Source organism: Hemitrygon akajei, unplaced genomic scaffold (assembly GCF_048418815.1).
Source record: "Hemitrygon akajei unplaced genomic scaffold, sHemAka1.3 Scf000104, whole genome shotgun sequence".
NCBI classification, from domain to species: Eukaryota; Metazoa; Chordata; class Chondrichthyes; order Myliobatiformes; family Dasyatidae; genus Hemitrygon; species Hemitrygon akajei.
This window is the reverse complement of record NW_027331990.1, coordinates 1,445,216-1,462,402: the sequence shown is the minus strand read 5'-3', so window position 1 is coordinate 1,462,402 and position 17,187 is coordinate 1,445,216. Positions and strand designations below refer to the sequence as shown.

The following is a 17,187-nucleotide window of genomic DNA, read 5'->3' as shown; positions in this document are numbered from 1 at the left end:
GAGAAACCAGAGACAGCATAAAAAACAACGAAAAGGCATAGAGCAAAAATTACTAGGAAGTTAGTGGATTGGGAAGCTTTTAAAAACCGGCACAATGCAACTAAAATAATTAAGGAAAAGATGGAATACATAGGTGAGCTAGCCAGTAATAAAGAGGATTCCAAATTTTTCTTCAAGTACATATAGTGTAAAAGAGAGGCGGAAGTGGATATCAAACCACTGAAAAATGATGCTGGAGAGGTAGTAATGTGGTGGGAGTGCAAAGTGATGGCAGGTGAACCGAATAAGTCTTGTACATCACTCTTATCTGTCGAAGATGCTGACAGGAATATGGAAGTCCCAGATGTCAGTGGTTAGAATGTGTAAAGTCACGATACTCGGAAGAAGATTCTTGGGAAAGAGATGGTCTGAAGGTAAATAGGTCACCTGGACCAGATGATGTACACCCCAGAGATCTGAAAGAGGCATCTGTAGAAATGTGGAGGCATTAGCAATGATCTTTCGAGAATCGTGAAGGAAATTCTATCCTAAGGAGTTTTATCCTTCACTACTCCCCCCTCCCAGTTTCACCTATCACTTACCACTTCTTCCACCCCTTTCACCCCCACACTTGTTCCTCTGACGTCTCATCTTTATTTTTCCCCAGTCCTGATGAAGGGTCTTGGCCAGAAACGTCGACTGTTTACTATTTCCCTTATATGCTGCCTGGCCTCCTAGTTTCCTCCAGTGTTTTGTGTATCTGTTGCTTGGATTTCCAGCATCCACAGATTTTCTCCTGTATTTGATCAAAGCAAAGGTGGGGTCATATAATATAGCAAGAAAATAGTGGGAAGTTAGAGGATTGGAAAGCGTTTACATAACCAACAGGTGACAACTAATAAAACACACTGGAGAGACAAGATTAAAAATTAAGGTAAGTTTGACAAAAATATCAGGTATCAAAAGTTGTTCAGATATAGAAAGAGTGAAAGCGAGGCAAGAGTGTTACTCGGGCGTGGCGGTGGATGAACCCAAGTGCAGAACACGGATGCGGAGGCAGAGTCGGGAGTCGTTATTAATGGAGTCGGTATCCAGAAGCGATGCTAGACCAGTGTAACGGGGGGTTTCTTTTTCTTTGTTACTGTGTATGTAATCAAAATGGCGTCTTTGTTTTGTTAAAAGTAGGAATGCTGGCGCCTGTGTTAATAGTAGGAATGCTAGCGTCTTTGTTATGATAAGTGCTGGAAGCTTGTTTGGGACTGTAAACTGATTGTTGGCGGGGATTTTGGGGAGTCGGCGCGATGGAGTGAGAGAGAGAGAGAGAGGACGGGATGCTGGAAGATGGGCGACAGAACGGACCCCGAGCGGGGGGGGGGGGGGGGGTCCCCGGCCCAAAGTTTTCGGTGATGAGAGGAGACAGAGACAGAGGAGTGTGGAGCGTCTGGTCGACCACCGTGGGGGTCCCAGGAGGCGGGTCGAGGAAGTCGGAGGGAATCGAATGGTGGCCAGAAGACTTCAGTAATTGAGCTCCAACGATTGTGCACGAAGTGGTTTGGACTTTGATAAGTTTGGCGCCTTTTCTTTTTTTTCTTCTTCATATATACTGTATCGTTAGTAATCGCTTAGTTATAGTAATCTTTATAAATTGTACTCATTTAATCGCATAAGTTGTACTGTCTGTTTTTTGGGCGAGGTGGGGACATCACACAGCACCCACACCAGCTGATTACCCAGTTTGGCGGGGCCGAAGGCTGCTCCCCCTAGACGAGAACGAGCTGAGCGATGCCTGAGGCGACCCAGGGGTTACATTGTGGGGTGTTCGTCCGGGATTGATTTGTGTGGAAGCTGTGTGATCGCCCTCTTTAAATTATGTCTGCGGCGAAGAGCTGGTGTGCCTTTGTGGGTGTGCGATTGCCGGTTATCACTGCATGTGTGTTGGGTGGGGTGGCTGCTGTTGGTAGCCCGGGGGTCGTTGTTCGAGTTCCGACTAGCGCTGACGAAAAGGTGGTGGGGCCATGGGCTGTCCATGCTGTTAAGCGAGCGAGGAAGGTCTGGTTGGAATGTTTCAGCAGTGGTAGGCTCCGCCCGGTTGTTGGAATAATGTCCAGCCCTAAAGGGGCGGAGCAGACCTCTCAGTTGTTGGGTGAGTGGCAGTGCTTGGCTGAGGGAAAGCGACAGGGATTGGTTGAAAGTTTGAGTAGGCGGGCTGGTAGCGTTGTTAGAACTGTCGGGCGCAATTACCTCTAAGTGACAGCTGCCAGTTCTGGGAAAGTCTGGGAAAATGCGTGTGGTTCGACTGGAAGTCAAATGCCGCAGCTGGGGGGCTTATCATATCCGTGGCAGGAGATTGGTGGGAAGTTTTTAGGGTATCGCTTTTGGTTAGGAGGGCAGATAAATTGCTTGCGGAGCCAGGGGGATCTGTCAAGGGGATCAGTTGTTCCGTTGATCCGAGAGGTGTCGGGAAACTTAGTGGGGGAACGGCTTGGGGTCTCTGGGGGAGCACGTTCCCAGCAATGTACCAAGGAATTCCTGCAAGGAACAGACCCTAACACTGAAGGCTTAGAGGGACCACGCACTCAGGTGTTGTTACGGATGGATGGAAGTCAAGTTAAAGCCATCCTCGGCACTGGGGCACCGGTTAAGTTGCTGTACAGTTTGTTTTATAACCGTTTTTGGAAGCCTTTACCCTTGACGACATTGACGGCACTGGAGATTTGGGGTACCAGTGCCGGTGATTATAAAGACGACGGTTGTTGGTCAGTGAAAATGGAGTTCTTAGAGGCAAATGTGGAGGTGACTGAGGTTCGTGAATCGTTAATGCTGATGTGTCCGGACACTGTTGAGACGGGCAGCGTTTCGGTTCTGGAGAGAACCAATATCCTGTTGGTGCGCTTGGGGGCCTGCCCGGAGGAGGCGGGTGAGAGCTGTTTGGAGGCATTATCGATGCACCCAGAGTTTCGAGCTGCTTGTGCGGACGTGTGTAGCAGCATTGAGCTGATACCGAATTCAAACAAGAGCCGGTGGTGGTATGGCCTGGAGGAGTATCTGAGGGTGAGACCCTCTTAGTGGACGCTGCGAAATACCACCAGGGAGGGGAGTTGACTGCTGAAGACACCTCGGTGAGGCAGAGGTTGCGGCGACTGGCCCCTACAGCCGTGGCAGACGTAGGCAGCATGTGTGTGGATTATATTGGGCCGTAGAGGCGATGGCCTATCTGACTGGTGCGAAGAGGTTTAAGGTGCTGGATCTGAGGAGTGGATGTTGCCAGATCCCGATGAGTGAGGCCGACAAGGAGAAGACGGCGGTTATAAGTTCCCTAGGAGTCTTCCGGTCCGAAAAGATACCACAGGGTATCTCTGGAGCCCTTGCAACCTTCCTGCAGGGCATGTGGAAGACCATGGGGGTGTGGAGGCGTTTGGAATTTTGACGTATGTGGATGATCTCTTGGTATTTGGATTTGCCTCAGGAGAATATGAAGTGAGGGCATTGCAGGAGCAGCTGAGAACTACAGAGTTAAAGTGTTTTCTGGACATGTGCCAGGGCTGGCGAAGGTCGCAGCTCGTGTCTGTCTGTCTCTACGGAATCAAGTTGGAAATGGAGACTGAGAGACCGGAGAGAGTGATCTGGAACCATTTGAAAGACTTACAAGTTGGAGAGAACGAAGAAAGTTGTTTGACTGAGGGCCACAGCAAACTGAGAGCCTGGAGAAGGGAGTTTGCGGAGGTGAAGAAATTGCGGACAAATCTCGGAAGGGGGAAGCGGTAGCTTGAAGGGAACCTGAAGATGACCATCGACAGTTCAAATGAAGTGCAAAACCTGAAGGTTGATCTGGAAGAAGTCATGAGGAGAAAAAAAGCTGGAGAGAAGTGCAGTGAATACTGAACTGGAGGGTGACCAATCTTTAACTGCTGCTTTTCAGGTTGGGGTGGAAGAAGCTGTTGGAGTAACTGCATTCCAGATTGAGATGGCCGGGATGCGGGAGTCAGAACTGCTGAGCCAGGGGCCAGAGAAGATGACAATCTCAATTGCAGGAGGCTGAAGAGACTGCAGGAGCAGTGCAGGCCACGTGTTTCCGTTTGGAGAAGATCAAACAGCAGCTACCGATCAAAGAAATGAGGAAGAATACGGATTCAAAGACTGATGTGCTGGATGTGTGGTACATGCTACCTTTTGCTGACTTTCCCTCGATTGAGGAAGAGACCTTTGGCCCTTCTTCCACTGAGTCAGGTGTAGTGGGGAGGGTTAGCTGTGTGCAGAGTGGGGCATGAGTGAGAGGTTGAAAGAGGAGTTGGTAGTGGACCCAAGGTATCCCCAGCTATGTCCTAGCCTAAGGGTTTAGGTGAGGGGGGTACGGAGGTCTCAGAAGGGTTAGGGAACGCCCAGATAGTTGGCCTATATAGCGCCTAAGAAACAGAGCGTGAGGTTTACTGTGTGGGGAGGAGATGTCACTGCTTGTGCTTGGGTTACGGTGTGTTGGCAGGAAAGGTGACGAGTTATCTAATAGTCATGAGGACATGACTTTTATTTGGTGGGGGGAGAGTGTAAAGGGGGTTTCTTCTTTTTCTTTGTTACTGTGTATATAATCAAAATGGCGCCTTTGTTTTGTTAAAAGTAGGAATGCTGGCGCCTGTGTTAATAGTAGGAATGCTAGCGTCTTTGTTATGATAAGTGCTGGAAGCTTGTTTGGGACTGTAAACTGATTGTTGGCAGGGATTTTGGGGAGTCGGCGCGATGGAGTGAGAGAGAGGACGGGATGCTGGAAGCTGGGCGACAGAACGGACCCCGAGCGGGGGTCCCCGGCCCAAGGTTTTCGTTGAGGCGAGGAGACAGAGACAGAGGAGTGTGGAGTGGGTGGTCCCAGGAGGCAGGTCGAGGAAGTCGGAGGGGATCAAATGCCAGAAGACTTCAGTAATTGAGCTCCAACGGTTGTGCACGAAGTGGTTTGGACTTTGATAAGTTTGGCGCCTTTTCTTTTTTTTTCTTCTTCATATATAACCGCATCGTTAGTAATCGCTTAGTTATAGTAATCTTTATAAATTGTACTCATTTAATCGCATATGGTGTACTGTCTGTTTTTGGGCGAGGCGGGGACATCACACAGCATCCACACCAGCTGATTACCCAGTTTGGCGGGGCCGAAGGCTGCTCCCCCTAGACTAGAACGAGTTTGAGCGATGCCTGAGGCGACCCAGGGGTTACACTCAGATCCCTCTAAACCTCTTCATCCTCTGCTTAAATCTCTGATCCTGGTGACACCTCTGTCCCAGGATCGAGGCCGATACGGGCATCAATGAGGCCTCTGCTAAGGTTCAGCATGGGAAGTTGCTGTGGAAAGTTAGATCACATGGGATACAGGGAGAGCTGGCTCACTGGATGCACAGTTGGCTTGATGGTAGGAAGCAGAGAGTGATGGTGGGAGGCTGTTTATTGGACTCAAGGTCCAGCCTAGTGAGGTTCCCCTTTCATTATTCATTGATATTTAATTATATTTGCATTTGCACAGTTTGTTGAATTCTATGCTCTACTTGATCTTTCTTTGTGTCATCCTGTTACTATTCTATAGATTTGCCAAGTGTTCCTGTAGGAAAAAAAATCTCAGGGTCGTATGTGGTGACAAATGTGTACGCTGATAATGAAATGTAATTTGAACTTTGAACATTGCTACTTGTCATCTAGATCAAAAATTAGGTTGAGAACGTACAGGGCATGGATAGTAGGTTTACAGCCAGTAAGTTCAAACAATTAGTTTTTCTGGAAGATATTATGTATAAATTCTCCGCTCTGTTTCCCTCTCCGCACTTGACCAACCCCTGCCCTTACTGTCTGCCCTCTCACCCTGACATTGGACATCAGTTCATGGTGAAAGTGAATTATTTTCGGGGAACCTGAAGGGGAATTCTTCACTCACAGTTTGGTCAGAGTGGAATGAGCTGCCAGTGGAAGTGTTGGATGTGGGTTCGATTTAGACATGAAAGAGAATTTGAGTGAGAACATGGATGGGAGGTGTATGTAGGCTCTGGGGCAGATAGTTGGAACCAGGCAGTAACAACAAAAAACAGGTCAGCATTGACTAGAAGGGCCAAAGGGCCTGTTTTGGTACTGCTGGGCTCTGTGACTCTTATAATATTCTGATCTGTAATTTCTGCTGTCAGTGTTTTGCTGCTAATGACTGAACCCAGAAATTCACACAAACGAATTGAAAGACACTTAGCTGGCTACAGAAAGCACTTATACGCTATAAAACTCGCTAAAGTGGGTGTTACTAAGTACTGACCATGAGGGTTCCCAAACATTTGCTTCTGGCCCTTTTCCTTTTTTGTTATTTTGAAACTGTAAAAGATGGAAATAAGAAAAGCAATCTTGCTTAAACCATTAAAGAGATGTGTCATCTTTAACTTTATGCCTTCTGGAAATCAGGTCATCTTTTACTCACTTAACTATTCACAGTAACAGAAACTTTGACCAGGGATGCCCAAACTTCAGCATGCCACTGTATATATCCTGTGCCTTCCGAATTACTTCCAGAAATTCCAGCCATTGCTGCTCTGTTTTCATCCTTGCCTGCGTTCTTCTCAAATCAATGTTGACCATTTTTTCTCTCAAGCCTCTCTAATTCTTTGAATACCACATCTGACTTTAACTTCTCCTTCTCTTATGTCAGGGTAAATTTCACCACATTAAGATCACTTGCCCCTAAGTGTTCTTTGAACTTAAGTGCCCTGAGAATTTCCAGATCATTACAACACCCAATCCAGAATAGCTGATCCCCAAGTGGGCTCAACCACGAGCTGCTCTAAAAAGCATCCTGTGGGCATTCTAGGAATTCCTCCTCTTGAAACCAACACCATCCTAATTTTCCTAATCACCTGCACGACAGTCTCCCATGACTATTGTATCACTGCCCTTTTGGCACGCATTTTCTATCTCCCATTGTAATTTGTGGACCACATACTTGCTACTGTTCGGAGGTCTCTATACAATTCCCATTAGGGACTTTTTTTTTACATTTGCAGTTCCTTTATTCTACCCACAGATTCTACACCTGCCAACACTATGCCACCTCTTTCTAATGATTTTATTTAATATTTTACCAACACAGCCATACAACCCCACTACCAGCTTGTTCTCAAACAAGAGGACCCGCAGATGCTGGAAATCTAGAGAACTACACACAAAGTGTTGGAGGAGCTCAGCATGTTAGGCAACATCTATGGATGGGAATCGACATTTCGGGCCAAGACCCTTTATCGAGACTCTTGATACCCAAATATCTGGAATACCAACAAGCAAAGACAATAGAAAGTAGTGCGAAATAGGGAAAGCCTTTGACAGAATGTAGTTCAAGTCTTAAAAATTCTGCCAAACAGAGCTCAATAGTTAACAAATACAACAAAGGCAATAAACACTTTCATCAATACCGACATTGACATTTTTTAATAAAAATATCTTGGTCCCATTTCAATCAGTAGAATTTACAAAGATAAATAAGAACTTTAGAAAAGTCTATTCACACTCAGATACGGGTGAATCTGCAGATGCTGGAAATAAATAAAAACACAAAATGCTGGCAGAACTCAGCAGGCCAGACAGCATCTATGGGAGGAGGTAGTGACGATGTTTCGGGCTGAAACCCTTCATCAGGAGTGACACATTTAGATTAACACTACCTTGGATACAAGGAGGAAGAGGAACAACAGACATGAAAAAAATCAGACAACAGTCAGATAAAACTTCTAAACATATATTTTCATCAAAAATGAACAGGATTCAGCACTCCATGTGTGTATATGCAAATCTGATTTGAAATACAGACCAGAAAACTTAAATGAGAGGCCAAATCAGAAAAATAAATCACCACTCTGGAAGAAAACATTAACCAGTGGAATGAGTATGACCCTCCATGGGAGACATCCCGACAATCTGAGCAGATGAGATGGTGACAAGGAAGCATCGAGCACTCCACTGAGAGTTGGAGACCTCTTCCCAGAAACAGAGGGGTTCCTTGCAGAAATACAGGACAAGGTGTTCAACAAAAGGGGAAAAAAACAAAAAATACATGAAATACAAACAAACAAGGCAGTAAGTGCAGAAAATGCCAAGAGAAACCTGACACAATCCAACACATTCCAGGATCCCGCAGCAGTTTAACTCAATCTGATTACTTACAAAGGTACAATCAAGTGGCAAATACCATTCACCAAAACATTGTTTAAAAATAAAAACTCATGAATGCCCTCCATAACTGAATGAAGGCACCATAAATTCAAGCCTGACCCAGTTTTAGAGTAAAGATCTTACAAATTATATGATAATCAATACATTATTTCAAATAGGACAGTCCATAATAACCATCCGGATATCATATTGCAGGATAAACAAGCAGGAACAACTCCCTCAATAGACAAAACCATTCCCAACACACACATGTTCCTCAACCTGTGGAGAACCTCACCACAGGCATTGTTTGTGTCATCAGTCAGACAATCGACTGATTGTCTCTGTCAATCAGCTTCCAAATGTTGTTACTCTGACATTTGTTGCCACGCCCCGCTGCTGATACCCTTCTCCTCATCATACGTTCTTACCCCGACCATTGCCCAGAGCCCCAAACTCTGCCCTGTGCAGACCCACCTCTGGTGTCTGACCCTGCTCCGTTGAACATCCAACTGATGATTTCCCATTCTGCCTTCACTTCAGTCTTTTGAGGACAGTGATGTTCTCTAACAACCCTTTAGAAGCAGGGAAAATGACCCATAATGTGGAAATTAGTCCTGATTAAGGAGGTTAACTACCAATGGTATTCTTCCTCAGCCCAGAGATTTGAGGGGGGAAGAACATCACAGACAGAACTGCAATCAGCTCGACTTCTTCAGTCTGCAGAAAATTCAAGGGAAACGTTTTCACCCACAGATGATGACTATTTGTACCCATCACCAGAGGGAGAGTGAGAGATGAACAAAAGGGGAGGATTTAAATAGACTGTCATGGGACTGAATCGCTGGCAGGTTCCAGCTGGGCTGAGTTGACTCTCTACTGTACACTAGGTGTGTTATAAATGCACTAAGTACCAGAGACAGAGTTTAAAATAGATCTGATTAATTTGTCTCAGATCCAGTCCCATTAAAGGTGAATGTACAGCAGAAGAAACTCCTCCCATGCCCAGTGACCAGGGTGCAGAACTGGGTGTGGTGAGCAGCAGCAATAATTGTAGAGTTCAGCACCGACAGTCACTCTCGAAATTGCATTCAGCAACGGTGATGGACAAATATCCAGCATGCAGCTCATTGAAACTTTCTCCCCAGTGTGAACCCGCCACTGTCTCACAAGGTTAGATTACTGAGTGAATCCCTTCTCACATTCACAGCAGGTAAACAGCCTCTACTCAGTGTGAACCCAATGATGCACATTTGATGGAGATGGCTGAGAAAAACTCTTCCCAATGTCTCAGCAGGAGATCGTCCTTTACCCAAAGTGAACTTGCTGGTGTCTTTGTAGATTGGATGACCGAGTGAATCCCTTCCCACGTTCTGAGCAGGTGAACGGTCTCTACCCACTGTGAACTCGCTGGTGTGCCAGCAGATGAGATGACCGAGTGAATCCTTTCCCACATTCACAGCAGGTGAACGGCCTCTCCCCAGTGTGAACTCGCTGGTGTGCCAACAGTGAGGATGACCGAGTGAATCCCTTTCCACAGTCTGAGCAGTTGAACGGCTTCACCCCAGTGTGAACTCGCTGGTGTCTATGAAGGTTGGATGATTGATGGAACCCCTTCCCACAGACTGAGCTGGTGAATGGTCTCTCCCCAGTGTGAACTCGCTGGTGTATCTGTAGATCGGATAACCGAGCAAATCCCTTCCCACATTCACAGCAGGTGAACGGCTTCTCCCCAGTGTGAACTGACTGGTGTCTCTATAAGTTGGATGACTGAGTGAATCCCTTCCCACATTCTGAGCAGGTGAACGGCCACTCCCCTCTGTGAACTGACTGGTGTACCAGTAGTTCAGATGACTGAGTGAATCCTTTCCCACATTCTGAGCAGGTGAATGGCCACACCCCAGTGTGAACTGACTGGTGTGCCAATAGGGAGGATGACCGACTGAATCCCTTCCCACAGACTGAGCAGGTGAACTGCTTCACCCCAGTGTGAAATTGCTGGTGTCTATGGAGGTTGGAAGATTGATGGAATCCCTTCCCACAGACTGAGCAGGTAAACGGCCTCTCCCCAGTGTGAACTCGCTGGTGTATCTGTAGATCAGATGACCGAGCGAATCCCTTCCCACATTCACAGCAGGTGAATGGCCTCTCCCCGGTGTGAACTCGCTCGTGTGTCAGCAGATCAGATGACCGAGTGAATCCCTTCCCACAGTCTGAGCAGGTGAATGGCCACTCCCCACTGTGAACTGACTGGTGTGCCAGTAGTTTGGATAACTGTGTGAATCCCTTCCCACATTCTGAGCAGGTGAGCCGCCACTCCCCAGTGTGAATTGACTGGTGTCTCTGTAGGGTGGATGACTGTGTGAATCTCTTCCCACAGTTTGAGCAGGTGAAAGGCTTCTCCCCAGTGTGAACTTGCTGGTGTCTCTGTAGGTGGGATGACTGAGTGAATCTCTTCCCACAGACTGAGCAGGTGAATGGCCTCTCCCTGGTGTGAACTGACTGGTGTCTCTGTAGGGTGGAAGAGTGAGTGAATCTCTTCCCACAATCTGAGCAGGTGAAATCCCTCTCTGCAGTGTGAACTAACTGATGTAGCAGTAGGTGAGATGACCGAGTGAATCCCTTCCCACAGTCTGAGCAGGTGAATGGCCTCTCCCCAGAATGAACTCGTTGATGTACCTTCAATTTAGATGATTCAGTGAATCCCTTCCCACAGTCCGAGCAGGTGAACGGCCGCTCCCCAGTGTGAACTCGCTGGTGAGCCATTAGGTTAGATGACCGAGAGAATCCTTCCCCACAAATTCAGCAGATGTCCAGCGTCTGCCCAATGTGAACTTGCTGATGTACCTTCATTTGAGATGACCAACTGAATCCATTCCCATTGTCTGCGCAGGTGAATGGCCTCTCCCCTTGTAAAATAACAGGTGTGCCAGTCGTTCAGATGACTGAGTGAATCCCTCCCCACAGTCTGAGCAGGAAGGATGATTGAGTGAATCCCTTGCTCCACTTCTTAAATATCTGGACTGAGACAGCAAAACTGGCGTGTTTTGTTTGAGATTCCCGTAGACAAATTCCTTGTCATTTTTAACCTGTAAAAAGATTTACAAAATCCATCAGTGGGGGAAGGACAACATTTCAGATGAGATCACTTTAGTTGCCGAGGTGTGATCTGATATCACACTGTTACAGTGAAGTTCAACCCAAATTGGAGAGAGAAATCATCTTCTAACTTGGCACAGTTGCTGGTATCTGGAATGACCACCAAAGTCTCTGATGCTCTTCCTGTCTCTACAAGAATGGGGCAATTCTGCCATCTCCAATATGTGACCTGGCTCAGTTTGACTCTCTCCATTGGTATTATTCCCTGTTCCCACTGAGCTGTATGGGTGCCTGGCCCCACAGTAACTGAAATACTCTCACGCAAATAGCCTTTGTTGACACGCAGATGGAATTTCTTTTATGTACTGTTAATTTAAAGTGCCACAGTTTTAACGCCATGTAAATATCTCCTACTCAGATGTATGGTTGGTCTGTCTGCACAGCTGCTAAAAGGAATTAGAGCAAATATTAGTATTATTTCAGGTTCTTGTTACAGTCAAAGAGAAATACAACACAGAAACAGACCTTTTGGCCCATCTGATTAGTGTTGAACTATCTAAACTGCCCACTCCCATACACCTGCCATCCATCCAAACCTCTTAAATGTTGAAACTGAGCTTGCACGCACCAGTTGGGCTATCTGCTCATTCCACACACGGATGACCCATTGTGTCAAGAAGTTTCCCCTCGTGTTCCCCTTAACATTTCACCTTGCACCCTTAACCCATGGCCTCTGGTTGTAGTCCCACCCCATCTCAGTGGTAAAAGCCAGCTTGCATTTACCCTATCTATACCCCTCATAATTTTGGTATACCTCCATCAAATCTCCCCTCAGTCTTCTGTGTTCCAAGGAATAATGTCCTGACCTGTTCAATCGTAAGGACCCAAGTCCTCTAGACCCGGCAACATCGTTCTGAATTTTCTCTGAACTCTTTCAACCTCTTTTAAATTTTTCCTGTAGGTTGGTGACCAAAACTGCACACAATACTCCAAATTAGGCCTCACCAATGTCTTGTACCAAGTCAACATATCATCCATATCCTGCACTCACCACTTTGGTTCATGAAGGCCAATGTGCCAAAATCTTTCTTTCCATCCCTATCGAACTGTGACACCACTTTCAGTGAAATATTGACCTGTATTCCCAGATCCCTTTCCTTTACAACACTCCTCCATGCCCGACCAGTCACTGTGTAAGACCTACACTGGTAGGTCCTACCAAAGTGTAACCCCTCACACTTGTCTGCATTAAATTCCATTTTCCATTTCTGAACCCATTTTTCCAGCTGGTCCAGTTCACACTGCAAGCCATGGTAGTCTTCCTCACTGTCCACTACACACCCAATCTTAGTGTCATCCACAAATTTGCTGATCCAGCGAACCATGTTCACATCCAGATTACTGATATAGATGACAAACAACAACAGATCCAGCACTGATCCCTGTGGCAACCATTAGTCACAGGCCTCTGCTCAGAGAGGCAACCATCTGCTATCACACTCTGGCTTCTCCCAAAGACAGTGTCTTGTCCAATTTACTATCTCATCTTGAATGCTGAGTGACTGAACCTTCTTGACCAACCTCCCATATGAGACATTGTCAAGTGCCTTGCCGAAGTCCATGTAGACAACATCCACTGCCTTGCCTTCATCCACTTTCCTGATAACTTCCTCCAGAGACTCTATAAGATTGGTTAGACATGACCTACTATGCACAAAGCCATGCTGCCTGTCTGCCAATCCTCCAGTACCTCACCTGTCACTAAGGATAATTTAAATATCTGTGCTTGTGCCCCGACAATTTCTACACTTGTCTTCCGCAGGGTCCCAGGGAACAACCTGTCAAGCCCTGGGGATTTATCCACGCTAATTTGCCTCAGGACAACAAACACCTCCACCTCTGTAACGTGTAGAGGGTCCATGAAGTTGATGCTGCTTTGCCTCACTTCTATAGACCCTGTGTCTGTTTCCTGTGTAAATAGGGATGCAAAAAAATAATCTCCCTCATCTATTTTGTTACCTCATATGTATTACCATTCTGATCTTTCACAGGATTAATTTTTTCCCCTTGGAATCTTTTTGCACTTAACATATCTGCAGAATCCATGAGGATTCTCCTTCACCTTGTCTGCTGGGGCAACCTCATGCCTTCTTTCATCAGTGTTCACTTGAATTTCCTGTATCTCATAAGTAGCCCATTTGTTCCTATCTGCCTGTATGCACCTCCTTTTTATTGATCTGGGAGATGAAAACCAAAGGGGTGATAGAGCTGCATGGTGGGGGGGTGGGGGTAAGGGGGGTTAACCTAACGTCTCAGGGGGAATGGATGCCTGAATAACAGAACAGATAGTGGAGGTGTTGTGGAGACAGGTGTTGTTCAGACCTCAGACAAAGTCAGGAATGAAAAACGTTGAGCATGGTGCAGTGTATATGCTGAGCCATGTATATCTCAATGCAAGGAGCATGATAGGAAAGGTGGATGTGTTCAGGGAATGGATCAACACCTGGTATTATGACACTAGGATCTGGCAACTGTGGACTGGGACAGGCTGCTTTATGGCAAAGGTGTGCTTGGTAAATGGGAGGCCTTTAAAGCAAAATTTTGAAAGTACAACGTGTCAGAATAAAAGGTAAAGATAGAAACTGTAGGGAACCTTGGTTTTCAAGAGATATTGTGACCCTGGTGAACGCACTAACAGGGATAGCAAAGTAGGTTCTAACGGAGTTTAAGGAATGCAAGAGAACACATAAGAAAGATCCTGACGAAGTGTCTCGGCCCGAACGTTGACAGCGCTTCTCCCTATAGATGCTGCCTGGCCAGATGTGTTCCACCAGCATTTTGTGTGGTGTTGTTAGACTAAGAAATAAATCAGGATTGCTAAAAGAAGGCATGAATGAGGATGCCCTCACAGAAAAGATGAAGGATAATCTTCAGGGATTCTAGAGATAGATTAAGAGCAAAAGAATTGAAGAATTTAAGAGCAAAGTTGGTCCTCTGCAAGACCAGAATGACAATCCACGTGTAGAACCAAAGCAGATGGGGGAGATCTTAAATACTTTTATCATCTCAATTACTCAGGAGATGGACACAGGATCTATGTGAGAGTGAGGAAAAGCTGCATTAAATCGTGGACCCTGTACAGATTAAAGAAGCGGAGATGTTTGTTATCCTGAGGCTGATGCGGGTGGATAAATCTCCAGGGCATGACAAGGTGCTCCCTTGGATCCTGCGTGAGACAAGTGCAGAAATTATCGGGGTTCCGAGCAGATAATTAAATCCATGCTTGGTGACAGGGGGAGGTACCAAAGGATTGGATGTTTCAATGAATCACACATGTGGTTGTAGACGGGACATATTCTGCATGGAGGTCGGTGACCAGTGGAGTGCCTCAGGTATCTGTTTGGACCCTTACTCTTTGATTTTTATAAATGACCTGGATGAAGAAGTGGAGGGAGCAGGCTGAGGGTAGCAGACACCAACAGAATCAACAAACTCAATTGTAAGGCCAGTGATGCTGTGGGGGTGGAACTGGACCTCTCTGACGTTGGTGTCTGAAAGGAGGATGCTGTCCAAGTTGCATGCCATCTTGGACAATGTCTCCCATCCACTCCATAATGTACTGGTTAGGCACAGAGTACATTCATCCAGAGACTCATTCCACCGAGATGCAACACTGAGCATCATGGGAAGTCATTCCTGCCTGTGGCCATCAAACTTTACAATCTCCTCCCTCGGAGTGTCAGACACCCTGATGCCAATAGCCTGGTCCTAGACTTATATTCACTTGGCATAATTTACTTATTATTATTTAATTATTTATGGCTTTATTTTGCTATATTTCTTCACTATTCTCGGTTGGTGCAACTGTAATGAAACCCAATTTCCCTTGGGATCAAAAAAGTATGTTCTGTCTGTCTGAAAACCAATGTTCCCTGCACCAAGTTCACTTTCAACTTTTAACTTGGCAAGCTCATACAAACTCCACAGATTCCAGAATTCCACTGCTGAAGGACAGCCCATTTCCAAGTACTCCTTCGACAGAAAACTTCCTGACCCAGTCCACACTTCTCAGATACCTTTCTGATAACATCCAAATTGTCCTGTCTCCAATTTAGAACCCCAGCCTCTGTTCCAGACCTCTCTTTTTCCATATTTAGTTGGAATCTCATGGCATTATGATCACTAGATACAAAGTGGTCCCATACACTAATTTCTGTCACTAGCCCTGGATCATTTCCTAATAGCATATTGCACCACTTCTACATCGGGAATTCTATGGACTGAATAAGGACACATTTGACAAATTCTACCCCATGCTATTCCTTTTACAGTCTGGAGACACAGTCAATATTTAGAAAGTTAAAATCGTTTACCATATCAACATTTATTTCTTGGCACAGTCTGCAATCTCTCCACACATTTGTTCCTCTAAATCCCTCAGACTCTTACGTGCAACCGAAGTCCCAGTAATGGCTACAATATCATAATTCCCTGTCCTGAGCTCATCTGGCTTTCTACGATGCTTCTTGCATTGGGATATACACAGCTCAGCACATTCATCGCACCAGGCTCAACCATTTGATTGCTGACTCTATCTGAGGTTTTCTGAACAACATCTGACTGGTGTCAAGAAAACAAACTCTCGCTCAAAGTCACAAAAACTAGGGAACTGGTTGTGGACGACAGAAGGAATGGAGACAGGCTAACCCCTATTGACATCAATGGATCTGGGGTTGAGAGAGTGGACTGTTGGACTGTAATCACTGTAATAAGAACTTGATATCCTTTGGGTTGATCAAGTTCATCGGCACTCTCACACAACCTATGTAGCAGGTCCTGTAGTGGGTTATGAAGGATTTTCTCACTCCAGCTTTTTCACACCATCCATGTCTGATTTGCTTGCTAAATGATGCTTTAAAAAGTCAGATTACTGCACTTACTCTACTTGCAAATTCTCCAGCAACTTCTGCATCACCACAATACTCACAGGTAACACCAGTTTCTGTGTTGTACATAAATATTTCCCTGAACCCTGAATCCTGACGGTGGCGAACTCACTGACAGCAATGCCAATGAATGTGAAGGGAAGGGCACTAGGTCTGTCTCACTGGAGTCTGGCACATCTGTGATGTGAAAGCTACTTGATGCCCAGGGCAAAGGTGTTTGATATCATTAGGTACCCAGAGAGAATGGGTCAAAACACGTTCTACACGGGTAGAAAAATCCAGAAGAAGAGGAGATAGAACAAGCAGGCACACATAAAATACTGGAGGTACTCAGGCAGGCCAGGCAGTGCATCTATTGGGAAAAGAGTACTAATGCTGAGTTCCTCCAGCATTTGTGTGTGTTGCTTGGATTTTCAATTTCTGCACATTATCTCTGGTTTGTGATTGTAGGTAAAACAAAGGTGATTTTCTCACCTGGTGGTGTAAAAGATGTTGTTCCCTTTCTCCGAGTTCCTAATCCTTGCATTTAGATAGCTGGAGCTCAGCTCTGTCTGAGAGATCTATCGGTTCCCATTCCGTCATCAGCTGGAAGCTCCCCGGGGTCCGTGTACGGATCGTGAGGCTGAGAGAGAGGGGGACGGAGAACAGGACTATCCCGGGATTTCAGGGCACGGTGTCCGAACGTCACAGCAATTACCGCGAATTCGGTGTTGAAAAATCCAGCGCAAACCATCTCTTACCTGGAGCCGATTCCTCGAGGCCTTTCTGTACTGCGCGCATGCGCGATATTTGGAACCATCCTCATCCTGACGCCTGCGCGTTCGGTCGGTGCTTCAGCGATAGTGAAAATTGCAACGCAGAACATTCTGGGTAATCACGGTGCCATTAAAAGTTTCTGCAAGCACCGGTTCCATATCCAGACCTCAGTTTTGTTTTTGTGTAGAAAACTCAGCAGCTCTCTTAACGCAGAAAGCAGCTACCATAAACAATGCACTTAATATCAGCAACC

The 17,187-nt window shown here is 46.0% G+C and overlaps 1 protein-coding gene across 1 annotated transcript; it reads right to left on the bottom strand.

Annotated features, from left to right (window-relative positions):
• Positions 1–7,394: 7,394 nt before the first annotated feature.
• LOC140723210 (uncharacterized) lies at positions 7,395–16,978 on the bottom strand. The gene is made up of 2 exons (XM_073037821.1): positions 16,919–16,978; positions 7,395–11,222 (listed from the first exon to the last, which is right to left on the bottom strand). The coding sequence occupies exon 2, from the start codon at positions 10,897–10,899 to the stop codon at positions 9,889–9,891; it is 1,011 nt and encodes a 336-aa protein (XP_072893922.1). The 5' UTR covers positions 10,900–11,222; positions 16,919–16,978; the 3' UTR covers positions 7,395–9,888.
• Positions 16,979–17,187: the final 209 nt, after the last annotated feature.

What these genes read in the sequence shown, in the direction of transcription:
- LOC140723210 (XM_073037821.1), bottom strand. Translation starts at nt 10,899, where the DNA reads ATGGCTCACCAGCGAGTTCACACTGGGGAGCGGCCGTTCACCTGCTCG.